The sequence below is a fragment of the Megalopta genalis genome, chromosome 6 (assembly GCF_051020955.1).
Source record: "Megalopta genalis isolate 19385.01 chromosome 6, iyMegGena1_principal, whole genome shotgun sequence".
Taxonomy (NCBI): domain Eukaryota; kingdom Metazoa; phylum Arthropoda; class Insecta; order Hymenoptera; family Halictidae; genus Megalopta; species Megalopta genalis.
Window position 1 is genome coordinate 17,111,024 of NC_135018.1, and position 26,059 is coordinate 17,137,082.

At 41.1% G+C, this 26,059-nt stretch overlaps 1 protein-coding gene across 7 annotated transcripts in view; it reads right to left on the reverse strand.

Moving 5' to 3' along the window:
• Positions 1–26,059, reverse strand: part of Ppn (proteoglycan-like sulfated glycoprotein papilin) — a 309,416-nt gene that overhangs the window by 5,908 nt on the left and 277,449 nt on the right. For 3 of the 7 annotated variants that reach the window (XM_076523052.1, XM_076523051.1, XM_076523049.1), the window contains exons 17-38: positions 25,436–25,772; positions 24,196–24,390; positions 22,646–23,620; positions 22,127–22,469; positions 21,878–22,002; positions 21,591–21,794; positions 20,491–20,889; positions 18,382–18,738; positions 17,510–17,686; positions 15,412–15,591; positions 13,620–13,799; positions 10,765–10,980; positions 9,634–9,804; positions 8,832–9,248; positions 7,843–8,055; positions 6,589–6,759; positions 5,422–5,667; positions 3,790–4,112; positions 3,485–3,635; positions 2,189–2,695; positions 1,099–1,254; positions 902–1,015 (exon numbers count right to left, since the gene is read on the reverse strand). In XM_076523052.1, coding sequence (XP_076379167.1) covers positions 902–1,015; positions 1,099–1,254; positions 2,189–2,695; positions 3,485–3,635; positions 3,790–4,112; positions 5,422–5,667; positions 6,589–6,759; positions 7,843–8,055; positions 8,832–9,248; positions 9,634–9,804; positions 10,765–10,980; positions 13,620–13,799; positions 15,412–15,591; positions 17,510–17,686; positions 18,382–18,738; positions 20,491–20,889; positions 21,591–21,794; positions 21,878–22,002; positions 22,127–22,469; positions 22,646–23,620; positions 24,196–24,390; positions 25,436–25,772 — 6,157 coding nt within the window. Of the gene's footprint in view, positions 1–901; positions 1,016–1,098; positions 1,255–2,188; positions 2,696–3,484; positions 3,636–3,789; positions 4,113–5,421; positions 5,668–6,588; positions 6,760–7,842; positions 8,056–8,831; positions 9,249–9,633; positions 9,805–10,764; positions 10,981–11,661; positions 11,833–13,619; positions 13,800–15,411; positions 15,592–17,509; positions 17,687–18,381; positions 18,739–20,490; positions 20,890–21,590; positions 21,795–21,877; positions 22,003–22,126; positions 22,470–22,645; positions 23,621–24,195; positions 24,391–25,435; positions 25,773–26,059 lie in introns of all 7 variants that reach the window. The other 4 variants (XM_076523050.1, XM_076523054.1, XM_076523053.1 and 1 more) reach the window with 4 other exon arrangements.

The following is a 26,059-nucleotide window of genomic DNA, read 5'->3' on the forward strand; positions in this document are numbered from 1 at the left end:
TTCATCAGGCCATTCGAAGCAACTTTTTGCTTTACAAAAATTTTCTCCGAGGCACCGTTAACGAGTTGTTAACGAAAAACAGTGACCAATGAAAGGCGAGATCAGCTGCCGCGAGGTGGCCGAGCCAACGGCGCCAGCGGTCGAGCGGTCGAATCCCAGCTCAGCTGGCGCGAGGCGACCGAGCCAATGAGCGGGACTGGGCTTCGCGCGTTGGTTGGCTGGGCCGCCTCGCGTCGGCCGTACTCGATTCTTATTGGTCACTGTTTTTCGTTAATAACTCGTTAACGGTGCCTCGGAGAACATTTTTGTAAAGGAAGAAGTTGTTTCAAATGATCCGAGGAACCCGCCATTTCCGGATTACGAGACATTTCTGAGACACCCTGTATTGTTTAACAAGGAGAAGTCGTAGTCGTTGAGTCATTGATTATTTTCTCTCTCTTCTTTTAGTTTACATGTAGAATATTGCAATCGATTCTCGAGTAGAATTTTTAGTAATTGTGGTCGCGTGAAACTACGATACTACTAGGTGTGTTTTATGGTGATAATGCGTTTGGGCGAAAATTTGAGATAATTCTGTTATTTGAATCATCGTTTAAGTGTATTGTGTAGTGTCCTTTAAGTCTGCAGATAGCACATTTTTTTTCTGCTGAATCCAGAGCAGAAATAAAGCTGACTCGTTGATGCTCATTATCTATCAGGATATTTTTTTATAATTTTTCTTTATGATTTGTGCAGTACCATATATTGCATAATTACATTGATTAACGCTTGTTCGTCGCTAAATACGTTCCTACGCGAGACAGATAACTGATATTTATTGTATTCCAATATGTTTACTTCATATTTATTTCTAGGCCGTCAGGAAATACGTATAATCGGAAAACGAATAGATGTAACTTACCAGCAACTTGTATGTCGACGCTGTCAGAAGCTGTGGAGTAGTCATTGGTAGCTTCGCAACGGTATCTTCCGGAATCCTCCTTGTTCGCATTGTTGATCACGAGCTTGTTCATTTCTGAGAACAGAATTCGATAGAAGCGCGCGATTAAATCAGCGTTGTACCATTCCTAGAAAGTGTCTGTTATTTTGGATGCTAACCATTGATCTGTACTCGTTCGCCAGGATGAATCAGCTCGTTATCCTTGTACCAGGATATTCGCGCGATCGGGTAACCGTCGGCATTGCAAACGATGTTGACGTCGCTTCCTTCGGGGAACTGATTCTGTCCTATCGATATGCTGACGTTGACAGGAACTGCGGAACGTAATTTCGTCTATTAAAGATTTTTCGAAACGGGCAGAAAATCGAACAATAAAAGAATTGCAAAAAAGCAAATTCGAAAACGTCTTACTCGTCCAGCGGCTTCGCTAAGAAATTGTTAATATTTTAGTTAGTATTCACGCCGGCAAGCGAAGAAGCAGTGCTGCATGCAGTGAAAGCGTGCTCAATCGAAAATACAAACGAGAAAAACTCAGTCCAATTGCATCGTTCTTCCGTGTCATTTTCCAAAATTTGACCACAAAGAAACAAAATTACGGTCGACAAGCTCGCAACAATACGTGCGCGTAAATATGTTCCACGGATCTTATTTGAAAATTGTTGAAATTCTAAAGACTCTTCGGCAGAAAATGATTGAATAAATTTTTTAATTCAACCACACATTACAAGGTGTCCCGAAAATGTCTCGCAAATGGCGGGTTCCTCGGATCATTTGAAGCAACTTCTTCCTTTACAAAAATGTTCTCCGAGGCACCGTTAACGAGTTATCAACGAAAAACAGTGACCAATAAGAATCGAGTACGGCCGACGCGAGGCGGCCCAGCCAACCAGCGCACGAAGCCCAGTTCCGCTCACTGGCTCGGTCGCCTCGCGCCAGCTGAGCTCGCCTCTCATTGGTCACTGTTTTTCGTTAATAACTCGTTAACGGTGCCTCGGAGAATATTTTTGTAAAGGAAAAAGTTGCTTCAAATCACCTGAGGAACTCGCCACTTTGGGATTGCGAGACATTTTTGGGACACTCTGTATAATAAAACCAGGAAAACGTCTAAACGATGTCTAAGACGTCGCACTTGTCAATCTTACGAAGCAACGCATAGCAGACATCTTTGTTGTTCGGTAGGTTCAGTACTAAAAAAAATGAACTCTACAATTGGACCAAACGGAAGAGCAAAATATTCATTCCCCTCACCTCTATACCTAGAGCCACCAGGTTGCGGCGTGGTTAGTGGTTCTATGGGACTCACGGTGGGAATAAAGGGTTGTCTGGTCGAATAGATAGGTGCGTAAGTTTGTTCATCCAAGGACTGATTTCTACTGGGTCTGTAGGGATACTCGGGTTTTCTGGGGGGTTGGACCAGGTATTTCATGAACTGCTCGTACTCGGGCTTGACATTGTACACCGGGCCAATAGCCTTCAAGGTCAACGACCAGGACACTGCCCGGCCAATAGCGTTGAAGGCCTGGCAGGTGTAGACGCCGAGAGTGGGCAATGACACCGATCGGATCAGCAGGGTGGAGTCAGAGTCCTGCTCGTATAGATCCGATGTCAAGGGCACTATCTCGTGACCTCGCCACCAGGTGACAAACGGCCTGGGCCAGCCTATCGCGTAGCAATGCAACGATATCGGCGAGTTCATCGTAACCGTCACCACCGTATTCGGCTCCCCTAGTATGGTGGCGGCCATTTGTTGCGGATCTAGAGGATGCAAGACAATAGCATGCACAGTGCTCGCAAAACACAGACCTTGCCGGCAGTGCTGGTCGACGTAAGATTAATTTCATGAAAAGTCTCACGAACGTGACAGAAAATCGATCGTGTCGAGCAAGATAACCATCGAGTTGTTAAAGAAGAGGATTCGAGCGGAAGTGAAAGTGATTCGCAGAAATTCGCGACGTCGCTGTATTTAACCTTTTAGGCACGGCTGAATTCTGTGCGAGGCTATTTCTCTGGACGGCAAACTCTGATATGTACTGTAGAGAATATCTGTATATTCTGTCTATATATTGTTAAGATACGGTAATATTGTTAACAGTTATATCGTTAAGATAAGTCTGTATATTGTAAATCGATGTGAAGACAAAAGAAGTGTGAAACAATGCATACGAAGACGATTATTTGATTCAAACGATGACCGAGTGAGCTACTAGAGTAAGCCACTATAGTGGCGCGTCGTGCCTAAAAGGTTAATAGCAAAATAAATCGTTTCAAAGTGCAGTGCGGATTCGGGCACGATAAATGTTACAAATTCGAGATAATCACGTCACTTCCACTGTGTCGTTAGCTCCACTTGTTACAAACCGCTTCTACCAGGTGCAAACATTAGAATCTACGTTGAGTATTATTCGCAGAAATTGCAACGGTTTTTTACGGTAACTGGATACGACAACGAGTGCAACATGAAGAACAGTCACAACGAGAACAGCAAGTTTCTAATCGTTCCATCATCCAGCAAGACTGAACTAAGGTAACTATTGTTGTACGTACCTGTGACTACCAATTGGTATTCCACTCTTACCGGCGGTCCTAAGCCGTTGTCAGCTATGCAAGTGTAAGTTCCGCCGTCGTATCTGTACAGGCTGATGATCTGCAGAGATCCGTCGTGCAGTATGCGACGCCTGTTCTCCGCTGTTGCGATCTATGGGCATCGATAGTCTTGTTAAAATCTTGCTACGTTTTCTCGAATTACAATAGAATCCCGATGGTCCTTCATACTCGCAAGCCGCGGTGCTTAACTTTCGTGGATTCTCTCTTAAGAAGTTTAGAAAAAAAAAGAATAAAAAGAACGTTACCAAAGTGGTGTCCTTCCTCCACGTAATGACCGGTTTCGGATTTCCTCGCGCGATGCAAGTCATGGTTACGTAGCCACCTTCCTGGGCACTGACTTTCGGCTCCTCCGGTTGTTGAATCGAAGCAGGCTCTGCTCCGACCGGCGGTGTGGTCTGCCAAGGCTTCATCGTGGTTGTTGGAACTTCCTCGACGGCGGGCTCCAGACAGGAAGTGCCGCAGCCATTGTTGCAGCATTTCATCTCTCCGTTGCAATCTGCATCCGTGGCGCACTCCTGCTCGCACCTGGTGCTATTCGTAACGTTCGGACAGATGCCCGGTTTCGTGGCTTTGGAAAAGAAGAAGTTTCAGCATCGTTTACCAGTCTATATACAGGGTGTTCCAAAAATGTCTCGCAATCTGAAAGTAGCAGGTTCCTCGGGTCATTTGAAGCAACTTTTTCCTTTGCGAAAATTTTCTCCGTGACTTCGTTTACGAGTTATTAACGAAAAACACTGACCAATAAGAGGCGAGCTCGGCTGGCGCGCGGCGGCCCAGTCAACGAGCGCACGGAGCCCAGTTCTGCTCATTGGCTCGGCCGTCTCGCGCCAAATGATCTCACCTCTGATTGGTCACTGTTTTTCGTTAATAACTCGTAAACGAAGCCGCGGATTGCATTTTCGCTAAGGAAAAAGTTGCTTCAAATCACCTCAGGAATCTCTCATTTCCCGGAAATACCATAATTTTGGGACAGTCTGTATAACGTGTGAGAATTTATGTATGAATCTATTCATATACATATATCAATCAAAAATATTTAGCGTGTCTCTTTTATTTTTAACATAAGATAATTTTCTGCTGTCTATTATTTAGAGTAATATTATATAGATTGTTAGAATTGCTTTATAATGCAACGCAACGACATTTTTGGGACACTCTGTATAGTAATCAATATTTTTATTTTTATATACATATATAAATTATTTTATATATTATTATATTTTATATATATATATAATATATATTTTATTATTATATATCAATTTTTTTTTTTTAATTCCGAATGTCTTTCAAACACGCATCGTTAGACCGCGGATTTTATGCATTGGCGGCAGAGCCGAGTAGATGAGATACGAAACGATGAAAGGAAACGATAAATTCAAAAGATGAATAGTATAAAGTCAGTAATAATTTCAAGGTTCTTGCGTTTTGCGGATCCTGATAAAATTAGGAGGATATAACGGATTAGCGTACAAGTGAATTTTCAAATCTGAGAAAATAGTTCCGTCACCCGCGCATGGCTGACATGGCAGTCAAAATGTTGACATGATTTCTAATTGGCTTTTTGATTTTGCAGAAAAGTCCACAGTCTACTTATGATAAATCAGTTGCAGGTCTTGAAGCATTCGTGGGATGTGCTTTGTGAGAAAACAATGCAAGAAAATACAAGAAAGCACTGAAATTTTACCAAAAAAATTGGTTAAAAATTAGGTTCGCTGTTGAACGGTTTGATTGAAAATTGGATAACATGTTTTGGTCGGTTATGCTAGCTGGAATCTTCCAATCGGTAACAGAAATTTTTCTCCGAGTTTTTAAGCAATAGATGATGCGAGTGGAAATTGCATAAACTGTGTACGGTCCAGCGATGTTTGACTTACTAGGCCTGCAGACGCCTTTGTATTCGGTGCCATCCGTGGTAGCGACCAATGTTATCGCGCACTTGGTGCCATCGGGACAAGCTTGCGTCCTGCAAGGATCCACGCATACGCATCGTTCGCAATCCTGAGAGTCCACGAACGCTTCCTTGCCATAAGGACACTGGATGGTACTGCATTCCTCGCGAGCCTCCGCGCAAAGATCATTTACATCCCCTGTAGTAGCGTTTTCGCCTACCTTGTCAGTAGCTACGATCAAATCATTTTGCAATCGTTACACTCGAAGCAGTATTCCCATTTGCAGAATCAAAGAAACGAATTAAACGAAATATTCAAAAGAGTAGCGAAAAATATATTGCGATGTAAGCTATATTACATTTTGCATTAGAGGAACATTTAAAGCAGGATGTAATAGACATTTAAAAATCTATATCATGGATTCGCGATGCTTTCTTTTCGAGCGAATGCGTTCAGAGTATTAAATAAATATGATATTTTCACTTTATGTTTCGTATAAGGAGTTTTTAATCTGATTCTGGATTTTAGAAAATGTTTCATAAAAATGAACATAAAGTTCTGAGGTTTAATAATATGAAATTAGGTAATGAGAAATGGACGCGAAGAAAAATAGAAAATATGTAAATAACAGGTAAATCGTAAATTATTATAAAAAATATTATATTATAAATGCCATTTATAATTCTTTCTTCTGGAATAGAAGAAAATGGTTGAGTTGAAAAACTAGAAGGAATCTCTTGGAATCTGGTGGAATCTATTTTTCTCATATTCTGGATCTTATAAAATGATCGGTGCAAATGAAAATTTACATAAAGATTTGAAGTTTAATCACACAAAAAAAATAGTGCAAACGAGGATTGTGTTTTTCTGGAAGTCTTGGGCGATTTGTTTAGAAACAGCGTTGCCAAAATTCAATACAAAAGAGAATCTGTTCATTATATTATTGCGCTCAGTATTTTGGAAACATTGTTGCCACAAAAACAGGAGAACGAAGAGAAAGAAAAAAGATGATATAAAATGTGACATAATTAAAAGAAATATAAAATTCGCAGCGAGCGTGTGAAATAATATACACCGTAATCGAAGCTGGTAGCTGTAAAATTTGGAAAGAAAAATTTCGTAAATGGCGTCGATGTCGTTTCCTCGACTTACACGGCAGACACGAGTGTATGCAAGCTTCGAAGGTCTTGAATCGATTTCGATTGCCGCCGCATCCGGTATAAATGAACGCACGGCAGCTTTGATTATCCTCGTCGAAGTAGAACCGTTTGATCGACGAACCGGAAGTACAGGAGCCGCTGTCGACCGGTTCTTTACAGATCGCTAAACCATCGCCGTTCAAATGTTCTATTAGATTCGCCGGATCTCAGTGTACATCTCCATAAAATTCTTAACTTTCGTCGATCATCGAATTCTCGAATTGAATCGTTCGTAACAATTATCGACACAGCAATTATCATACGGAACAGTCTTTTCGACGTCATCTCTTGTCAAAATGAAAACTGCCTTTCTTCTTCATTTTCTGTCGTTGCTAAGCTATTTCTGCGATAATACTTTCCGTTCATTTGATCAAGTTATTAATTAATCCTGAAGCGGTATAACGTTTCTACAGGCCTCGAAACCTGATGGAATTGTTTTGAAAATTTTCTAAACATAGACTAAAATTATTTTGAATATAAAATAAGACTACAAAACAATTATCGACACAGCAATTATCATACGGAACAGTCTTTTCGACGTCATCTCTTGTCAAAATGAAAACTGCCTTTCTTCCTCATTTTCTGTCGTTGCTAAGCTATTTCTGCGATAATACTTTCCGTTCATTTGATCAAGTTACTAATTAACCCTGACGCGGTATATCGTTTCCGCAGGCATCGAAACCTGGTGGAATCTTTTTGAAAATTTTCTAAACATAGACTAATATTATTTTGAATATAAAATAAGACTACAAAACAATTATCGACACAGCAATTATCATACGGAACAGTCTTTTCGACGTCATCTCTTGTCAAAATGAAAACTGCCTTTCTTCCTCATTTTCTGTCGTTGCTAAACTATTTCTGCGATAATAACTTCCGTTCATTTGATCAAGTTACTAATTAACCCTGACGCGGTATATCGTTTCCGCAGGCCTCGAAACCTGGTGGAATCTTTTTGAAAATTTTCTAAACATAGACTAAAATCATTTTAAATATAAAATAAGACTACGAAACAATACCTCAAAGAAATTCCTCAAAGAACTTGGGGAATTCTCGTATTTGCAACTGTGCAATAAAGAGTAGTAAAAATTACAGAAGTTACATCTTTTTAATTCCGGCAGAACGATCTGCATTTTCTCGTCCTTATTGTCGCGCCGATCAATTTAACGCTAACGGAACGATCGAGTTAAGGAATTGGGATACTTACACAGATTTGAAACGTCCGTATCGTTCCCAAATGGCACTGGTTCCTCGTGATGTAGGCAAACCAACTCGCACTCGGAGATCGAGCTGAACCTGTTCGCATTGCCTTCGCATCCGCCGTAGCTGAATTCGCGACAGACACGGCTGATGGAATCGTAGAAGAATTTCGGGAAATCACCTCTGCACTCGCCACGATCCACCGACAAGTTGCACACGTCTGCGATAAACAATTTCCAAAAATTATAGAGGCATTCTCCTTCGCATTGACACTATTTTCGTGCGAATACAGTAATATATATATATATAATAATAAATATATAATGCAGTAATAATAACAGTATATAATAATATATATATTATTATATATATATATATATATTATTATATACTGTTATTATTACTGTATTATATATTTATTATTATATGTATTATATATATATTATATGTATTGTATATATATATAACACAGTAATATACAGGGTGTCCCAAAAATGTCTCGCAAACCGGAAACGGAAGATTCCTGAGGTCATTTAGAATAACTTTTTCCTTTGCGAAAATGCGATCTGCGGCTTCGTTTACGAGTTATTCACGAAGAACCCTGACCAATAAGAGGCCAACGAGCGCGCGAAACCCAGTTTCGCTGATTGGCTCGATCGTCTCGCGCCAGCTGATCTCGCCTCTCATTGGTCACTGTTTTTCGTTAATAACTCGTTAATGATGCCTCGGAGAAAATTTTTGTAAAGGAAAAAGTTGCTTCAAATGGCCTCAGGAATCCCCCATTTCCGAATTGCGAGGCATTCGAACAAAAATTCGGAGATAACAGAGATATTAAGAAGAGATAATTTGCAGATATTAGAGGAGCATAAGTTTGCTGCGCAACGTTTAAACAAATTTTGGTAAAAATTACAGTTGCTCTCTCAAGAATCGTTAAAAAGTTATGTCCGTATAATTTAACGAGAATTTAATTTCAAGAAAAATAGGAAGATCTCTTACCCTGTCCATGGAACTTGCCGCACAGTCGTTCGCACTGTTCCTCGGTCTTGAATCGGTTCGCGTTTCCGCCGCATCCGCCGTAAATGAAGGCTTGGCACCTCTGGAACTGCGAATCGTAGTAATAAGCAGTGATTTCGTGACTGCATGTGCCTGGATCGGCGGGTGTATAGCAGACGGGACTCTTCGAAACGGTGTCGACGGGAGGTGGCGGTGTGACGGTGACGTTTCGATCTGGCTGACTCGCATCCGGCCTCTTCTTGCACTTTCTCTCGCAGGAGGTCCTGTCTTGGAAGCGATTCTTGTTGCCCTGGCAGCCGCTGTATTCGAATTCGTAGCACGAGTCCGTGCGATGGTCGTAGTAATATTGTTTGTCGACGCCGCTGCAAGGTCCGACGACTCTGGGCAGGCCGCAAGGATCTGCGAACGAAGAAGGTGTACATTAATTCATTGTTATACAGAATCGTCTTCCATGTAATCGGTTTTTCAAATGTTGGACCATCGCTTCGGTTTCTATCGCTACATTTCTCGCTAAGAAAACAAACATAGAAAATATTCTTGATCCTTCTCTCTCTCTCTCTCTCTCTCTCTCTCTCTCTCCCTCTCTCTCTCCTACCATTCCTCGTTTATTCGCGTGTCGCAATTTTTGTGCTTGGTAGATTTTGCGGCTTTCCTCTGGTAACAAAATATCTACGTAAAATATTTTCTTACAAATTATACAATTTTTATCTGTTCGGCTGATTTCTCTCCTTATCGCGATAGCTTGCGTTGCGTGTTATATCTGTCGTTGTATCTGCTTACGAACCTTGAACATCTCCGCACCGATATTCGCACTCTTCCTTGCTGTTAAAGTTGTTCCCGTTGCTCTGGCATCCACCGTATCTGAACTGCTTGCAAACACCGTCTCTGCTGTCGTAGAACCATTTGATGTGGTCCTCGGAGCATGCGCCATGTTCGTCGGGAAGGAAGCAGAAATCTAAAATGAATTCAACCATCGCGTAGCGTTTAAATCGTCGTCTAATTATTCGATGTCCGGCGGTTAAATCGAAGAAGTTACCGTAATCAAAGAAACGTCAATTTTCGTAATTGTGAAAACAGTCCGTTCTCCGAGAGCTGATCGGCGCGTTTAGGTTGAATTATATTGGGTTGGCAACTAAGTAATTGCCGATTTCAGTTACAGACGTCTCTCACTTCCATCTTTATGATATCCGTAAATGTTATATTATAAAATTATTATTATTATTATTATTATCATTATTATCATCATCATCATCATCATCATCATCATCATTATTATTATCATTATTATTATTATTATTATTATTATCATTATTATTATTATATATTATTATTATTATTATTATTATGTTATTTTTTATTATCCGTGAATGTTAGCAACTGAACAAATTGAATGCAGCGGTCAAGGAAAAGCGACCAGAATTGGTCAATCGTAAAGGTGTCATTTTCCAGCAGGACAATGCTAGGCCGCACACGTCTTTGTCCACTCGGCAAAAATTGATGGATATTGGTTGGGAATTGATGTTACACCCACCATATAGCCCTGATCTCTCGCCATCGGATTACCACTTATTTCGATCCCTGGACAATTCCCTTCGTGGTAAAACTTTTAACGATGATGACGCTGTAAAATCTCACTTAGCTCAGTTTTTGGCCGAAAAGGATCAGACTTTCTACGAGCGTGGAATTTTCAAGTTGTCAGAGAGATGGCGAAAGGTCGTCGAACAAAATGGAAAATACATTACAGATTAAACTTCATTCCAAGTGAAAAAAAATTTTTTATTTCATTGATCAAATCGGCAATTACTTAGTTGCCAACCCAATAGTAACGTAAGAAATTACACGAATGGAACAGCAAGTGTGAACAACTCGAGCCGAAAAAATCCAACGTAAGTTATTTTGAAATCTTCCGTCGTACCTGGTCTAAATTCAGCGACCTGGCGTGGCGCGGGGGTGGTAAGTGCGGTCTGGCACCTGTTGAGACAGTCCTGTTCGCTCTCGAAATTATTTTCGTTTCCGCCACAGCCGCCATAGTAGAATTGTCTACATTGTTGCTCGTAAGTGTCGTAGTACCAACGATGAACGTAGTTGTGGCATTCTCCCGTAAGCGCGGGCAAAAGACACGAGTCTTGCTCTACATTCGAAACGAGATCAGCATCAAATTGTGCCCGTAATTCAACGTTGGACTGCGGAAGCCGAAAATGCTACCAGTGTCGAAACAAGTTGCACCGAAACTTCGATTCTGTGAACTCAGTTTAAGTAAACCTGTCGCTTCGACGCATTTATTTGCAGAATTATCAATGTATCTTACTGTAATCGTGAATAGTTCGCAATTAATTAATTATTAACTATTATTGACTAGTCTATACTTAATTGTACTGTGTATAAGCGGTTGCAATTATTTGCAATTGTTGAAATTCCACGGACCTTGCTAAAACGACTAAAAAAAATGGATCGATTTCGACGCTGGCAGCAACTTCACCTCCCACGTCTCGTTTCCGAACATCGAAAGCAGAGCTAAACGAAACTTTCGCGTGACGAAACTTGGAAATAGCAAGGCTCGAGAAACTATAGCTCGAGCGTTCTTGTCCCGGGCAGAATAGAAAAAATTTGTGTGCACATTAAAACGCAGCATCAGGCTAGATCAAACGTCGCGACGTGCAGATAGCTTTGAACTTATTCGTGATACTCGAATGGCAAAGATTCGTGCTACGCAGAGTGTTAATGCACAATTTGCAACTGTTTTACCGAGAGATCTAATGCATTACGCGTAGGCTGTTATTCTGTTCGTTAAAAGTAGTGTTCATGGTCTTACCGATCCGTGCCGGGCAATCGGACTCGCATGCATCTCTAGATTCGAAATTATTTTTATTTCCACCGCAACCGGTATAATAGAATGGCATGCACTGGTTCTCCGACTGATCGAAGAACCAACGTGGTTGCTTCTCACCGCAGTTCCCCTCAGCCCGGGGCAGCAAGCAACTATCTGTTAATCGCATTAATTATCGTATCATGCGAAGTTAGCGATTCTACACGTGGTTTCAACCATTCGCTGTTCCACGTTACAATTACTATCCGATCTGCTTTGAAATTCCATTGATAAGTAAACAGCGAATGATTGACACCTCTAGTATACTCTGATTACAATCAAATCAACATTATTATCCTCCACTCCTGAAAATAAAAGCGTTAAATTTTGCATCCTAAATGTGCTCTGGAATAGTATTGCTTCGAATATTTGCGTCGATATTGATCTGACACTAATCAGAACTTTATACGTGTGTCGCAGATGTGTAAATAGCAGACTGCGGATTTTACATGACGAAAGAAAATCTCGCGACGTTAACACCGTCAACGTCGGCTCAATGTTGCATTCTTGTCGATACCAATCGTGTCGTATATTTTTCATCGCATCGTTCAATCCCTTAACTGGTACGATAATTTTCACAAGAATAAACGCGGTGTATCGTGGTCGTGATTCATTTCAAATAAAAAGTGTCTAAATATGAGCCGTTTATTTTGAAAGTGGCATAAGTCACATTTTCAAAAAAATCGAGTTAATGGTAACTCTACTTACAATTGAACGGTATCTTTTCATTTAAAAAAAAAAGAAGTGACTTATGCCACTTTCAAAATAAACGGCTCATATGATTGTCTTATTTTTTTGTATACGATCCACGCTACATATGTCCTGTTGTTTTTTGAGCACCACTTCTGGCACCTCGTTTATACGTATATTACTTTTTACCTTTCATGAAAATGTGTTGTGTAATGTAGATACATCCGTTAAAACTATCACAGTCAAATTCTAGGAAAACCATCGATTGTACTTTAGTCCCAGCGTACCGGTTAAGGATTAACAACTGAACATTTATACAGGGTGTCCCAAAAATGTCTCGCAATCCGGAAATGGCGGGTTCCTCGGATCATTTGAAGCAACTTTTTCCTTTACCAAAATTTTCTCCGAGGCACCGTTAACGAGTTATTAACGAAAAAGCAGTGACCAATAAGAATCGAGTACGGCTGACGTGAGGCGGCTCGGTCGTCTCGCGCCAGCTGAACTGGGATTCGACCGCCTCGACCGCTGGCGCCGCTGGCTCGGCCGCCTCGCGCCAGCTGAGCTGGGATTCGACCGCTCGACCGCTGGCGCCGTCGGCTCGGCCGACTCACACCAGCTGAACTGGCTCGGCCACCTCGCGGTAGCTGATCTCGCCTCTCATTGGTCACTGTTTTTCGTTAACAACTCGTTAACGGTGCTTCGGAGAAAATTTTTGTAAAGGAAAAAGTTGCTTCAAATGACCCGAGGAACCCGCCACTTTCGGATTGCGAGACATTTTTGGGACACTCTGTGTATCGCACGAAGATCCGCAGTCTAATGGCTACAGGTGTGTCAGCGTGAATTGCAATGTGACTAATTAACGTGTGCTGTGCGTGAAAGGTAACAACATCGTGTGCCGCGTAAAGCGCTGCAGAAGAACAACATCGAATCGGAAAACAACGTGGGGTGCTTCGCGTAAGGCGTGCGCTCAGCGAACAAAAAAATCAACGGAAAATGTACCACCACCGATAAGTACTTGGAAAACGGTCTCCGTTCGTCACCGCCCACGCGCGAGAGACTTGTCCCTCGATTTTTACGGGCACCGAGCAACGGATTGCGCTTTTGTTATTCGCGGAAGCAGCGAAGCTTTGTACTCTTACAAAATTCAATCACTTTCCCACTGTTGTCCTATTATATTTTGACATTTCGCCGATTCTTTGGCTGAGTTTCGATACCTGTTACGGGACAGCGCTGCTCGCAGGCAGCACGCGTACGGAACCTATTCCCGTTGCCTTTGCAACCCCCGTAAACAAATTGGCTACACGTGTGACGCTCGGCGTCATAATACCAGCGCAACACCGAGCCCGGACAGGGTCCGGGGTCTTTCTCCAGGACGCACACGTCCCTCGGTTTTACTGCAAATATGTTTTACGTATTACCAAATTTTCAACCCGGCACCGCCATGTCTTATTCGGCTGCCCGGAAATAAATTGCAGTCTTTGTACAACAGGGTATAGTTTTCACTTGTACCTTAATTATAACTTCTTCGTCGTTAATGAGAGTTATCAGAGAAATGGAAGAACGGATCAGGCATCGTTAACACGAAAATTAAATCCTTGTTTCGATTTAAAATAAATGAAACAATAGAAGTAACTAATAAACGCGAGACCTTTTTAAAATAAAAATCAGGACTTTTAGAACCGATGAATCATTTGTCTAAAATCCTTGCTTTATCTGTAAAATAACTCGAATCAATGTTGCATACATTTTACATTTTCCTGTTTGAAAATTCGTATAAAAATGTTGTTGCACTTTGCTTGCTTTCAGGATGTTTTTCAGATGAAATAAACAAAGCTATGAGTGGACTGTAGATTTTGATGCACCATAATGATTGCATCAGTTAAATTGCACTGGATTATTGTATATATTGTATATATTGTTGTATAAATTATTGCACTAAACGAGGCGCTATATTATAGAACGATATTTACGTTTTCAAGAAGTATAAGCAGACAATAATTAAAGATATCTGTTGCACGAGTGTTTCAAGCGTATTTTAGAAACATGCGATATATTTCAGGACAGCCGATAACGAAAACTCTTGTTCCGCCGAAACTGACTGTGACCAAGCGATTTTTCGAAACGGAGCAATTTGTTCGACGGTTTTATATTGTTGTTAATGAGAGTTCGAGACAAAGGTGCGCTTCTGAACGAAGTGTATCATCGTAATAACGGAGACGTTGAACCTTCCGTAAATTCGCATTCTTAGAGACAACTGGTCGAAAACAAAAGTTGCAGTGAACTCTGACCTTGGATTCGACGAATGAAAAATACAGTGAAACTGCATTGAATTGTAATTAACTTTGAAATGTATAAAATCTTGAGGATTTTTCGTATTATAGTACCGTGAATTAACAATAGAATAATTTTTAAATATTCAAAAGAAATATGAATCAAGAATGAATTTCACGAACCAATACTTCAAAGATTATGATAACTTCAAACGTCCTTCCTTCCGAAAACACCCCTTCGATTCGAAGAACCTGCGTGAACCCCAAATTCTACCCCCATTATTATAGCAGCTGTTCCCATAAACCAGTAACTCGATTTCCCCTGTTAAACTTTTCTAAGAAATAATTATTAAAATTATTGTCGCCCGCATTTAAGTTCTAGAACGAAACTAACTTATTTGTACTGTGTTTCTTATCACGATGTGTTAGGCAATAATCTCTCCCATAAATATTAATCCCTCCATAAATACCATCGACGGCGATCCGCATAGATCCACGAATAATCACGCGGCCGATTAGTCTAATTCATAACGGACTACTCAATCTGTGTGACGGTACAGTGTTTCTTTATAAAAATCCGACTAATGAATCTTGTCGTATGAAAATTGTTTATGAGACTATTCGATGGTTCAAAGGTGATGAGAAATACACCTAATGAAATCAAGGATTCAGGCAAAAAAAAAGGAACGAGCATCGTATTACGAAAGATTGATAAATATGTTTCACAGAGACGTACCTTTCGCTCCTTTCCGTTGCAAGCATTGCTGATGGCAGGCAATCTCTGTAGCAAAGTTGTTGTCGTTTCCTTTGCAGCCGCCATATTTGAATTGCTCGCAGGCTTCGGAGTCCGCGTTGTAGAACCATCTTGTGAAGTTTCCTTGGCAGGGTCCTACTTCCTTCGGCTGCTCGCAAGGATCTTTGATAAAACGATTAATTAACTTCCTGATATTTAATTAATCCTTGAAAATCCGCATGAGAATAAACATTAACTTGTTACACTATCAAAATCGCCGATCAACTACTCGGTTTCTTCTTATTTATCGAATTTTTTTAACAAATTCTGTCAGGTACTCCTTCCAGATGCGTTAGTTCTTTCATAAATTTTAACGAAACACGCAACAATTATAATATTTAATAATAATATTATATTATGTAATATTTAATAATAATATTATATTACATAATATTAATTATTAATATTATATTAGCTATAACGTTATTCTATTTTATAATATTTAATTGTAATATTTAAATGACAATTTGTCGACAAACGGGTCCAAATGGACCCGAGCACGCTGTCCGAGTGGTAATGAAAATTCTTACTTGCCCCGCTAAGAACAATAAGAATATTTTAAAAGATACGTTTGAAACAGTAGTAAATAAATTGAAAAGAATACTGAAACACTGACAACTGTATAATGTAGTTGAAAAAAAAGAACATTATTGGAGGCTTGAAGAAAATTCTATTCGATTAGGAAAAGAGAGAGAAACAAGAGGTAAGTTCGTTAACTTGAAATACTCGAATCATTTGAATCGAATAAAACGTTGTCAATTATTATTTTTATTTCAAACGCGAGTGAACTCATTTATGTAATTTTCGCTTGCTTACAAGTGCAATTTGCGATTACCCTAGTTGTTTTAATATTTCTATTGGGTTGTCCGGAAAGTTCGTGCCGATTTTCGGTAGGTAGCGTGAGAGACCTGACTGAATATATCACAATTATTGAAAACAAATGACATTTATTGCAAATCTGGCCACCGCGAAAGTGGCGCAGATATGTTTCCTCGCCAGGTCTGGCATACACAAGAAATTTAGTACCCACCCCCCGACGGAACACCTACGAGGGGTCCGAACGTGGGTAAACCAACGCCTTCTCTTATCGGTCATTAGGCTGGGTACGGAAGACCCAGTCTTAACTCCGCGTCCGTGTAAGGAGTTTTGTGGTTTGCTTTGCCCCCAAAGTGCCACACGACAGCAATTGTGCAGCGTGTCAGGCTAGAGGGCGAAAACAAATGACATGTGTACATATTCTAAAAGAGATAACTTCAGCCATATTTGGAAAAAAGTTTGGTTGCGATTCGTTAATTTTTATCAGTTTTGTACGCCTTAGAATATGGTGGCAAATAAAGTGCATTATAGGCATTTAATGCTTTTCTCTTTCCGAAAGGGCAAAAATGCCACACAAGCGGCAAATAAGATATGCGCTGTTTATGGCGAGAATGCTTTAGCCGAAAGAACTGTGCGGAAGTGGTTTGCTCGGTTTAAAGCTGGAAATTTCGATCTTGAAGGTCAAGAACGCCCAGGTAGGCCGGGTCCATTTGGGGGGTCCATTTGGACCCGTTTGTCGACAAATTGTCATTTAAATATTACAATTAAATATTATAAAGTAGAATAACGTTATAGCTAATATAATATTAATAATTAATATTATGTAATATAATATTATTATTCAATATTACATAATATAATATTATTATTAAATATTACATAATATAATATTATTATTAAATATTATAATTTTTGCGTGTTTCGTTAAAATTGATAAAAGAACTAACGCATCTGGAAGGAGTACCTGACAGACTCGAGAATAACCCACGCTCAACATTACGTCAATTAGCAGGAATGCTAAATAAATCAAAATCAACCATCCACGATCATACTGTGAAGCTTGGCTCCAATATTTAAATGAGCTGCGTTTTAATTTTCCTAAAAAATCGGCACGAACTTTCCGGACAACCCAATATTATGAAGCGAGGCTTCGTTGGATGCAAACTGCGATACTTCTCAAACAGAAGTAAAAAAATTAGGATGGTGACTAGATTAAAATACTTGCCAAGATCATCGGGAACAACGCAAAGCTCCTCGCACTCTTCTCTCGTCTTAAACTTGTTCGCATTTCCGAGACAGCCTCCATAAATAAACTGACTGCACCGCTTCCTGTCGGTGTCATAGTACCACGTAGGGAAATAGCCTTCGCAAGGTCCTGGAATCTGCGGTAGGTAGCAGGCGTCTGCAACATTCGATTGTCAACGAAACTATCGCATAAAATCAGCAAGATAAAACAGAAATTCTAAGTTTGTTGTTAGTCTAACAAGGGAACACATGCAAGCGTAACACACGCCGATATCGATGCAATTTTATTCGGAGTTTACGTTATCGAATAGAAAACGAAAGAATGCTCAAAACACGGAAAATTTTTTAACAAATTTTCTGTGTTCTGTACCCTCGCGAGATATCTAAAGAAATATGGTTTTGGTACTGTTTTCGCTCCTTGGATATGGATCGTTGTAAACACGAAAATTAAGCGTAAAATGAGCCGTTCATTTTGAAAGTGGCCTAAGTTCATTTATTTGAAAATCCAGATATTTAAGGTTTTTACGTTCCAATAAATTTAAAAATATTGCTAATTGATAACATGGTGGTATAATGTTTTCGTGTTCCTAAGGGTCGCTGCGTTCTTTCAGCTTTGCTGACATGAAATTATATGTATAACGTAGAAATGTGAATATTAAAATAGCTAGCTCGGTGTTTTTGAAAAATGACTTGGGCCACTTTCAAAATAAACGGCTCAAATACTTGTCGACAGACTATGTCATACTAAAGCGTGTTACACTTGATTGCGTTCGCTTGCGAGAAACTCATCCGGTAATTAGTCAGTCCTGAAAGATCGTTGTTCCTCATAGATGGTATTTACAGTTGATTTACCTTTTCCTTTGGGCTGAACGCACACCTCCTTGCACTCCTCCTGAGTCTTGAATCGATTCTCGTTACCTCCGCAGCCTCCGTACCAGAAACGTGAGCAACCGCCGTACTCGGTGCTGAAGTACCACTTGACAGTGAAGTTCCGGCAGGAGCCTCTGTCTTTGTCCAACGCGCAGTCCGCTCCAGGGTTCGATGGTACCGAGAGACAGCCCTCGAAGTTCTCCCCTTGAGCTTCCTCGACTCCGTCCGTACAGCAGCCGTACTTCGAAGCATCACAGGCACATCCTGCAAAGTTTGGTCCCTTCGCTGGCGTTTTGCCGTCGGAGCAACACTTGAACTCCGTGTTTTCGCATCCGCAACCTGCCCGGAAAATCGAACGTCATTCAAAGGCTGACTTCAGCTTACGATGCACAAGTACGTACAGATACGTGCAAATAATATGTACAAATATGTACAAATTCCATCTGATGGAACTTGCAATTTTTTAACGATTTCGGAGAATCTATTTAGAAGGACAGTTTACCACGAAATTCTATCTTTGTGCCGCCGTGTGTTCTTCGGCAAGAATCATTTAAATCGTACCAAAAATTAAGCACTCCTTTCCGGACGAATCTCAATGCTTTGGAGAATTTTACGTTGCCAATGTGCATCATAAAAATGAAGGTTCAGTTAGTGGTAATACTTTGTTTCCTTCTCTTGTATTCTTAGAATTTACAGATTAGACTGTATATGTCAATAAATTGTCAACCTTGCAGCGCGATAATTGGATATAAAACATAAAAAAAAGGTCAAAATCGAATATCTTACAACTAGATGTTGCCAAAAACGCTCTTATTCCTTAGAACTCGTCATATAAGATATTCGTAAGATATTCGATTTTGAACTTTTTTATATATACATAACTGAATTAAATTAAAAATGTACAATTATTTGAGAACCTCGGTAAGAATAATAGAAAAAAAACCTCGAATATCTTCCTCCGAAGATATTCTTTTTAACCTTTTAGGTACGGCTGAATTCTGCGCGAGGCTATTTCCCTGGACGGCAGATTCTGATATGTACTGTACAGTGTCTGATACTGAATGTATTCCGTCTGTATATTGTTAACACTGTCGTAAATCGATGTGAGGACAAAAGAAATGTGAATCACAATTCATAGGAAAAGATGATTATTTCATTCAAACGGGGAGCGAATGAACTACTAGAGCAAGCCACTACAGGGTGTCCCAAAAATGTTTCGCAATCCGAAAGTGGCGGGTTCTTCATTTCATTCGAAGCAACTTTTTCCTTTACAAAAATTTTCTCCGAGGCACCGTTAACGAGTTATTAACGAAAAACAGCGACCAATGAGAGGCGAGCTCGGCTGGCGCGAGGCGACCGAGCCAATAAGCGGATCTGGGCTTCGTGCGCTGGTTCGCTGGGCCGCATCGCGCTAGCCGTACTCGATTCTTATTGGTCACTGTTTTTCGTTGATAACTCGTTAACGGTGCCTCGGAGAAAATTTTTGTAAAGGAAGAAGCTGCTTCAAATGATCCGAGGAACCAGCCATTTCCAGATTGCGAGACATTTTTGGGACACCCTGTAGACTGTTGTAAATCGATGTGAAGACAAAAGAAGTGTGAAACCATGCATATGAAGACGATTATTTGGTTCAAACGATGAGCGAGTGAGCTACTAGAGCAAGCCACTGTAGTGGCGCGTCGTTCAGAGAGATGATATCCGCGAAAGCCTCTATAGTGGCGCGTCGTTCAGAGAGATGATATCCGCGAAAGCCTCTATAGTGGCGCGTCGTTCAGAGAGATGACATCCGCGAAAGCCACTATAGTGGCGCGTCGTTCTGAAAGATGACATCCACGAAAGCCACTATAGTGGCGCGTCGTTCAGAGAGATGACATCCGCGAAAGCTACTATAGTAGCGTCTCGTTCAGAGAGATGATATCCACGAAAGCAACTATAGTGACGCGTCGTTCAAAGAGATGATATCCGCGAAAGCCTCTATAGTGGCGCGTCGTTCTGAAAGATGACATCCGCGAAAGCCACTATAGTGGCGCGTCGTGCCTAAGAGGTTGAACTCGTGAGTGATGGTTTAATAATTTCACAGTAACAGAGTACCTTGTCCTCTGGGTCCTTTGGCGATACTGACACCGTCGGAACAGCAGCCAAACTGATAAGTGTAGCAAGGACAACCCTCGTAGTTCGGTCCAGTGGCAGGCGTGAATCGATTGGGGCAACAACCATTCGGAGTATATTTGCATCCGCACCCTTCGTTGTTCGGGCCACGTGCTGCGGTGGAATTATCCGGGCAACAGCCGAATCTGGCGTACTGGCATCCGCAACCGTAGAAGTTTGGCCCGCGAGCTGGAAGAATGTTATCGGGACAGCACTTGTACTGCGTTGACAAGCAACAACCCTCGCCGTTCGGTCCGTGCGCGGGGGTGACGTTGTCCTCGCAACAACCGTAACTGGTGTTTTCGCACGGCTTGTGGCAGCCGTAATTGTTCGGTCCCGAAGCTGGAACCATTCAAATTCACGAATCATTTTCAACCCTGTGTGAACCTCGGTGCCTTAAATTATTAATTCGCTGGTACAGTTTTATCGTTAACACTAGAAAGGCTGAAACTTAGTATATATACCCATATTGCCCAAAAGCAGTCCAAATGACTGCATTGTGAAAGAATAAATAATGTGTAAAGAAATTTGTTTAAAATTAATTTTCAATATTTTTTTATATTATTCACAGTTATATAACAGGTTATTAGTACATATTAACAATAAACAAAATTTAAGATACGAATAACGAGCAACTGCAACTTATCTAGTATATGCCCAAATCGACAATTTATCATCTACTTGTATGTTATCATGTAACGGTAATCGAAAAAAATGAAAAATGTTATTTCAATACAGAGCCGAACCGGTCATATAAGAAATTTACTCAATTCAATAATAAGAGTCATTTGATTATTTTAAATTTCCCAAGCAGTCAAAACAACTGCTTTTGGGCAATATAGGTATAACACATATATATACCAGAAATGAAGGGGGGGGGGGGTAACTACAATTATTAATAACCGCATTTATATGTTGTACAAAAAGTCACAAAATTCTAAGAAATTGCATCATTATACGCATAATTCTTTTTCTAATTGAAATTAAAAAACAGTCAAAAAATGACTTCCTTGGGCAATCTTATTGTTAATTTGCAAACGCACCTGGAGTCGTACTATTAGGGCAGCAACCAAAGTACGAAGCAGTGCAATTTTCAGCGTTGATGACTCCACACCCGTCGAAGTTCGTTCCGACTGCGATAGAAGATCCGTCGGGGCAACAACCATAAACTGTGTTCGCGCAGTCTTCCAACACAGCGGTGGTAGGACCATCCGTGGCAGGACTTTCGGTAACTTCCTCCTCGCAGCCTACAATTATTAATTAGCGGAACGATCGACTCTTCGTAAATAACGAGAGAAAACGGAAACTAGAAAATCGTTCCAAAACGTACCCGCTCCGTCTGGTCCAGAAGCTGGTTCGATTCCATCGGGACAGCAACCGAATTCGGTGACGTTGCAACATCCCATGTTGTCCTTGCCACTGGCTGGAGTCTCCTTGTCGGGACAGCAACCAAACCTTGAACAATTCAATGTAGAAGTTATTTGGAAACATCGGCATTCTTCTCCGATGAATAAAATCAATAAATTATGATCAATAGTCGGGTCGATGCGACGCTATCGTTATTGATATGGACACTCACTCGGTCTGGTTGCAAGGTTTCTTACATCCTTCAAGGTCGTTTCCTTCGGCAGCGGTGACTCCGTCGGGACAACAACCGAACAAAGTCTCGGAGCAATGCGATTCTGGGCATCCTCTGTTATCTGGACCAGCGGCTGGCGAGACGCCGTCGGAGCAGCAGCCATATTTGGTCTCGTTGCAGGTCTTCGGCGTCGGGCAACCTTGACCGAACGGTCCTTTGGCTGGCGTGATCCCGTCGTAACAGCAACCGAATGGTTTCGTCTTGCAGGCTTTCTTTTTCAATACTTTGCAGACGCGGTGCTTGCTGGTTACTATATCGATTATGGTTGCCCACAGTTCGGATGCTAGAGACAAAATAAAGTGTGTTTCGAACTGCGAATTTTGCATACTCTGTGACCGGTCATTTAGTCTTTCTAGGCTATTGGGTTCGACGGAAGCGATCATAGTCTAACAAGGAAAATGAATAGAGATATTCTTCTTCAGCTAGCAGATCCAAAAAATAGAATCTCGAGACACTCACCAGGTGTTGTTACGTTGTCCTCTTCTTCCGTGGACGGTGTCAAACCGGAAACGGTGGACTCGGTAACGTCAGTGGCGCCTGATTCAGTGGTAGCACCGGACTCTGTCGTCTCTCCAGACTCGGTCGTTCCTCCAGACTCTGTGGTTTCCCCAGACTCTGACGTTGCTCCAGACTCTGACGTTGCTCCAGACTCTGTGGTTTCCCCAGACTCTGACGTTGCTCCAGATTCTGTCGTTGCTCCAGTTTCTGTAGTTTCTCCAGACTCTGTCGTTGCTCCAGACTCTGTCGTTGCTCCAGATTCGGTGGTCATCCCAGATTCAGTGGTCATTCCAGATTCAGTGGTCATTCCAGATTCAGTGGTCATTCCAGATTCAGTGGTCATTCCAGATTCAGTGGTCATTCCGGACTCAGTGGTCATTCCAGATTCAGTGGTCATTCCAGACTCAGTAGTCTCACCAGATTCGGTGGTTTGACCAGACTCAGTAGTCATTCCAGACTCGGTAGTCTCACCAGATTCAGTGCTCATTCCGGATTCAGTGGTCATACCAGATTCGGTGGTCATTCCAGATTCAGTGGACATTCCAGATTCAGTGGTCATTCCGGACTCGGTGGTCATTCCAGACTCGGTAGTCTCTCCAGATTCTGTTGTCTGACCAGAGTCTGTTGTCTGACCAGATTCTGTTGTCTGACCAGATTCTGTTGTCTGGCCAGATTCTGTTGTCTGACCAGATTCTGTTGTCTGGCCAGATTCTGTTGTCTGACCAGATTCAGTAGTCTCGGTCATCCCAGATTCAGTAGTTTCAGTCGTTGCTCCCGATTCGGTGCTTTCGGTGACTTCGGTAGGTCCAGACTCTGTGGTCGCTCCAGATTCGGTGGTCTCGGGGGATTCTGTCGACACTGTCGATTCGGTTGGTCCAGATTCGGTGGTTTCTTCGGTGGCGCCGGATTCTGTGGTCCCGGGTGACGTCGTCTCTTCTGGATAGAATTTTTACGTAACAAAATTAAAGTACATCTCCACGCGTTATGCCTTTAGAAAACATGCTGAAAAATTTGTCTAGCTCAAACATTGACCAGACAGCACATTTTGTATGCACGTAACAGCGTAAAGATTGTTTTGTGCAAATGTTGACTTCATTATCAGTTCTAATAAGTTAGAGAATAAAAGTTTCACCTCGGTCAGTGGATATTGTATTAGATACAGTCATTGGCTGGTATACCTGACTGTGTAAAAATAGCAAGATTGAATATAATTGAATTACGATAATTCCTTGAATAAGATTTTGATCATTTTCGAAGAATGTCCTATACGGTTTTAAATAGTTATGAAATAAGAATCTGCGAAGTGTTATTTCTCTGAATTATAAAAATGTATTTTCGCAACAATATATACAGTTTACTAAGTTGATGCAGATCAACCAAAATACAAAAAAGTGTAAAGAGACTGAAATTCCATTTTATTGAGTAAATTACTTTAATTTTATGGAACTTTTGGGGTGAATTGACAGTCAAAGTGTTAACGAGGTTGCGTAAGCGAATGAATTTTCACTTACCAGTTTCTCCTGTAACAGTGCTTTCAGTTTCGGATGTGATAGTGGTCGGGCCTGATTCTGTAGTTTCTCCAGAAGCTGGAGTTGCGTCTGTTGCCAAAGAATCTGTGGTTTCTGGCATCTCCGATGTTTCGCCGCTGGTTTCCGGTGTTGTTGCATCCGTTGCACCGCTTTCGTTCGTTTCGGTAACTTCGGTTTCTGCGGAACAAACAAAATTTACTGATAATTTCATTATATACCGCAATCTACCGATCTCTCGCATTTGTAATGCCTCAAAAATGTTAAGAAAAACAGTCAAACACAAAGTATAATACAGGGTGTCTAAAAAATGTCTCGCAATCCGAAAGTGGCGGGACCCTCAGGTCATTTGAAGCAACTTTTTCCTTTACAAAAGTTTTCTCCGAGGCACCGTTAACGAGTTATTAACGAAAATCAGTGACCAATGAGAGACGAGCTCAGCTGGCGCGAGGCGGAACTGGACTTCGTGCGCTGGTTGGTTTGGCCGCCTCGCGTCAGCCGTACTCGATTCTTATTGGTCACTGATTTTCGTTAATAACTCGTTAACGGTGCCTCGGAGAACATTTTTGTAAAGGGAGAAGTTGCTTCAAATGATCCGAGGACACCCTGTATAGCTTAAAATAGTTTTAGAAAAAATATTAGAATACCATATTAACTATTACATCAAAACATAAATCATTTCTGTTATTGTATTGACATTATAATTTACATCATTGTCAAAATAAAAGTCGTTATCCCAATTACGACAAACTACAGTAAAATAGGAATGTTCTTTCCTTGGTAAATCAAATAGTTTTAAAATAATATAAAAATATTTCTCGATACTTGTAACGTTTTCAATGTTTTATTTTTCTCACATTTACTTGTTACATAAATGCATAAACAGCCCAGAACGGAGATTCTTTACGACTCGACCAAATATTAAAACAGAAACTGAAATTCTCTCATTTTGCAAAGTACAGTAAACTCTCCCTAATTGGCCCTCGACATGTACAAAAAAATGGACAATTTGGGAAGAGATGATACGATTATTCGAGCGTTTTTACAATTTCCGATTGCCAACAACTACAAAAACGAGCCGCAAGGCTCGAATAATCGTACCTCCTTGTCCACTTTCGTTTCCGAGCTGAGTGTCAATTAGGGAGAATTTACTATAACACTCGTGAGCATTTGGGTTCTATCGACGAATTTATGCAAATTTCGCTTACTCTGTTCGTTCACTTACCACCGGATACAGTGCTTCCTTCCGTCACGGTTTCATCGGTGGAATCGGTGTCTCCTGAGTCGGTGGCGAAGTCACCGGTCTCGTCTGTCGTCATTTCCGTTCCACTGCCCTCGAAAGTAGACCCGAATTCGGGTGTGTAAGCTCCTGTGAGGAAATCTGTGAAATCTGTGCCGCTTCCCTCGCCGCTTCCGGTTTCCCCGGGTGATATGTCGCCCCTGGTGTAAGGAGCATCGCCGAGCGGTATGTCGTTCATGTCGCTTCCGGTGGACATGCCGCCATCCGGAGAACTGAGCGGCGTGGCCTCTGTCAAGTCCTCCGATTGGTTCGATGTTTCCTCCTGCACGCAAAACATTCCGTCCAAAAGGTTCTCTACAGAACTCAATTATTGAACCAGGAATTTGATGAACGCCTGGCACAGCATTTATTAACGCTCGATGAAAATATCGTACTGCATGCAATTAAACGAACGACAGACGACGATTCTTTTATCAATCATTTATCAACTCGCCGCGAATATGTCGCGATACAATTTTGTTGGGTTGGCAACTAAGTAATTGCCGATTTGTTCAATGAAATAAAAAATTTTTTTTACTTGGAACGAAGTTTAATCTGTAATGTATTTTC